A 4,706-nucleotide genomic window follows, 5' to 3' on the forward strand; every position below is an offset into this window, starting at 1 on the left:
GTGAAAATGCACAAAGTCTAATATTTGGATAAAAGATGTCTAAGATGAAAATGATGACATTAAAAGTGGAACGATGAGGGAGCGGACATTCGAATAACGAGAGTCCTTGTTAGTTCAGGCAATGGTTTTCAATATTTTACACACGTGCAAGCTGCCTTTAAATCGCACGCATTCTGCACCCGTATCTGTGTAAGGGCAACATAGGCAAATACTATCCTTGCAAAATCGGAATGGCGACTCCTGCATGGACAACAATCTGTCATAATTTTGTTCACTACAAACGATGTTACGACGTTTTTGAAAAAAGGTCAGGCAAGGTCGATCTGTACAACAACTGGGCAAAAGAGGAATTTTCTAAAGTTGCTGAAGATATTTGTGGCGGGAAAAGGAATCCAGGCATTCGGAACCCGATTTGTACTTTGGGAATGGGCAGCGGGACGGGTAAGCAAACATCAACAGCAATCCGGCACACCGAAAGCAGATTTTTATTTTTGAGAAACAAAAATGAATAAGTGATTTGATAAATAAAAACGAATCACAGTTAAACATAGTTAGCGTAGACTGTGTAGATTAGTAAACCCTTTCCCGGCTTGCAACGTTTACTAACGTAATCACGTTAAAACCATCCCCTTAATCTACAAATGTTGGGTTATACGACCCAACAATTCGCTGTAAGCAAAATACGATTTATTTATTGCAAATCTTTATCAAGAGTAGCCTCTTCAGCTTTATAGAAAAAACATTTTAAATTACACAGTATATGTAACTAAAATGTTCAATAAAATCGCTTGCCTTCATCAGGGGACTCCATTATCATCTACTTTACATATCTACTTAATTATCACGTAATGTTAATAAAATAAATGTATAATTATTGTCATTGAGAACGGACTAACACCATCGCACGTCTACGGCAGAAAGCCTGGCACATAAATCGAATCTGAAAACCATAAAGTTTCCATATGGAACACCGCTGGAATTTTTCTCGTTTTACGAAACGCAAAAACAACTGGCAGGTTACGATCGGAGATTAAACTGCTTCATATGTTACTACTTTGCGAATAAAGGTTGAGACTTGTGTTGTTGCATACTGTACATATACATTCTGATCTTTGTGCGATTGCATTATTGGTGTGTGACGTCATGTTAATTGATACTAAAGAGCGCTCACAATAGAAAAATATAATCTTGAAAAACTCTTTAGTAAAAGGCGTAATGACTCCAGACACGTACGTTCAAAACTGATATACTTTTTGCATTTACCGGCGTGCAAAATAACAAAAGTTTAGACCCTACACGTCGTAGATCAGAGGACGCGCTTTTATCAAAGTGTGATATAGTCAGTTCCTAAATACATATTCGCTGGATTTTGGGGAGAAATCTAAATTATATATTTTTGTAAAGGTTAATGTATAAGGAATTAGAATAACAATGTTTCCATTTGCACCGATACCTATATGGCCGCCATCTTGGATTTTGACAAAATGACCGCCAAAAAGGTTTTTTTCGACAATATCTCCGCTTCTAAGTAACCTACAAAGAATCATCATTTTGGCACCTAAACCACTGTGACAGTTCTGAGGTCAAGGAATGTATTGGTGTATCCAGACTCGGCTGAATTAACGTCCAAATTAAGCGTTGCAAATTAAGCGACCTGAATGATTTTGACACCTAAACCACCATTTTTGAAGTCAAAGAATTTATTAGTATCCCAATAATTAACTTTATCTGTTTGATCATTCGTAACTCTTTGTATAACGGGGCACTGAATTGACCACCCTGACTATTCACCTAAAAATTATATGTGATTTCAAATATTTTTGCCGTTTTACAGGAAGCTTTGAAATGGCACTTCTAAAGCAACTTCAGCCCTACTTCCCTTCAATGCACCACACCGTGGTGGAGCCGTGTGAGGAATTCATTTCTCACTACAAACTTCACTCCGTCCTTGAGAATGTACAGTATGACTGGCAGCCCAAGACATTCCAGCAATACATGCACGACCATGAGTGCACTTCCAATGGTAGAAAATTCGACTTCATCAGTGCTGTCAATTCTCTTTACTACACTGGCAATGTGAAAGAGACCATTCGCTTCCTCATTGATCAACTAACTGAATCGGGCTATCTTTTGGTAGTTGTCCGTTCAGGTAAGAACCTTCTATCAGCCCCATCTCACCTTTGACGATTCTCCATCTCTCTAATGTATTTTTCCATTTTATACGGGCATCTTTAAAATTGGCGGTACACTATTGTTCTAACTTCTAACAGTTTTCCTTTCTGGGGCACTATTAATCAGAAAATGCAATATGTGTGTTTCCATTTGTGTTGTTGCATTTACAGTGGCGAACCTAGGATTTTCCACAGGGGGGGGGGGGGGGGGGCAAAACCGTCTGCCAAAAATTTGACAAGCCAAAATAAAAAATTCAAGATCGTCAGGAGGCAATAAAGGTCTTTAAGCTCGTCAGAGGGGGCAAAAAAGGTTTTTCAAGCTCGTCAAGGGGGGCAGGGATACGTCCTTTATATAGATTCTGTATATTCCCAGGTAAAATGTTGGCTGAACGTTGGAAACTTGGAATTCGTTGACCGTTGCAGGAGCGGATCCAAAAAGGGGGGGGGGGGGAGGGGGGGAGGGGGGGGGGGTTGCAGATCGCTGTAAAGGAGGTACTATAACCCATGTTTAATTTACGGCCTCGTAACGGCCGGTCCGATCCCCACAGATCCACTAACAGTGGCACCGCATTCTTTTGGTTCACAAGGCAAACCGCGCTACCGCAACTGCGCGCGTATAAATACATTCTCCTAGCTCCATCAACGGCCGATTAGCTCTGCATCGGACAATGTAGGAGGATTATCATATGCGCACAAGGAAGCCGTAAAACAATATAAGAAAACGAAATGCTTAAAGTGTCCGGTTTTCAGGTGTTAATATCAACGGATTTCGAGCTCTCATAATAGGAAAATATAACCAATGAGTCATCCTTTTAGTGATTTACGAAACAAGAATAGTGAGTCCCATTTTTAGGTCTGAATCTCATTTTGTTTGCTCGCATGCAATATTTAGTTATATACGAGCCCTGTTTATGATTACAAAGGTGCTTAGAATCTGGCGCTCGCATTATAATAATTTTGATTGTTGATATATGTGGTTTTCACGGGTAACTGCAAACACTGTCCTTAAGGTCTATTTTCTATCAGACCAGAACGTATATCAAAAACGTAAATGATATTTTTATTTTATCCGTTATGATGATATGATCAATTATTACATTTTACAAAATGCTGCAGGGGTGACTGGCCTCCACAGATGACAGGAAAATTCATGGCAGATTTTGAGTTCATGTATCTTGGTAAAACATGAATTATATAAATGGAATGAATAACATTTACAATATAATTCTAAGAATCTGTCGAAATCATGTGTTTAATTAAGACAGACAGCGTCACCAACAATAACAAACATTCGTACGAAATTGATAAAAATAGGTATTCTGTCGTAGACGGGTTTCCTTATGACACTATTTTTATGACACACACGTTTCGTGGCTCAAGTCACTTCCATATTTAACTTGTTATTTGCATTGCTCCAATTTGATACTAAAACAGAAAAGGGATCTGGTTTTCGGATCATCGTTAATTTTCCTGAGCTGCACCCAGCCTTCAAGCCAAGTTATTTCATCTCTTCGAAGACAGTATCTGAGGCAATTGCTGAATTGGGAATGACGGCCAAAGTGAATAGCCTGCGGACCAATGTAGACTTATCAGGTGTGTTCGACGATGATGATGCTGAAGGTGATGATCTGTTGGACCTATTTACGGGGGTAATGAATTTCCGAAGAACAGCCCCAGAAACCCTGGTTGAACGTGTTCTTAACTTCCTTAGACAAGAAAGTATCCCGGATTCTGAATCTGGCAAAATAAATTATATGAACCATTCTGTGTGTGTAGACTGGGACGCTATTTTAGTTGAGAAATTACACAAGCAATAGTGACGACCTAATGTTATTGTGAATTGAATTACTAGCTCATTATATTAGGAGAACTGTTAATATTAAAGGGATGTGATCTGGGAAACGGGAAATAAAACAAGTTCTGTATGCAGATGACATTACACTGTTTTTTTTTTTAGATGAATTCGATCCATAAAGTAAAGAAAATATTCTCAGATTTTGAAAATTGAAGTGGATTGAAGATTAATATGGATAAAACAAATTTCTTATGGTTGGGAGAAGAAAGAGATAGACCTGGTTTACCACTTCCAGGAAATTGGTTACAGCATATTAAGATCTTAGGAGTATATTTCGCACGAGATTGTAAAGTCAAAGGTGACTTGAACTATAAGGAAATCTTAAGTAAAATTAAAAGACTTATTGGTTGGTGGAAGCAAAGAGATCTTACGATGTATGGTTGAATAAAACTTTTGAAAATGTATGCATTTTCCAAATTAAATTATGTTTCTTCCCTGATGACAGTCCCAAAAGACGGTTTTAAGGAAGTAGAATTTTTTGGAAAATTTTGTTTGGAGAGGAAGAAAATAAAACGCAAGGTTCCATATCAAGACTATTCTGTTGGCGGACTGAGAGCTCCAAATTTTGAGGTCTTTGTTAAGACCCAACGAATAATGTCGATTAAACGTTTGCTAGACGGAGGGAAAAGTTCGGGTTGGAAAGCAACCTTCGAATATCTTTTAGCTCTTTAGGTGGTCGA

General features: G+C 38.4%; 1 protein-coding gene across 1 annotated transcript; it reads left to right on the forward strand.

The window, feature by feature from the left end:
- Positions 1-230: 230 nt before the first annotated feature.
- On the forward strand, positions 231-3,988 carry LOC129263264 (histamine N-methyltransferase A-like). The gene is made up of 3 exons (XM_054901182.2): positions 231-441; positions 1,835-2,149; positions 3,606-3,988. The coding sequence occupies exons 1-3, from the start codon at positions 231-233 to the stop codon at positions 3,986-3,988; spliced, it is 909 nt and encodes a 302-aa protein (XP_054757157.2).
- The last annotated feature ends 718 nt before the right edge of the window (positions 3,989-4,706 follow it).

The sequence above is a fragment of the Lytechinus pictus genome, chromosome 6 (assembly GCF_037042905.1).
Source record: "Lytechinus pictus isolate F3 Inbred chromosome 6, Lp3.0, whole genome shotgun sequence".
Taxonomy (NCBI): domain Eukaryota; kingdom Metazoa; phylum Echinodermata; class Echinoidea; order Temnopleuroida; family Toxopneustidae; genus Lytechinus; species Lytechinus pictus.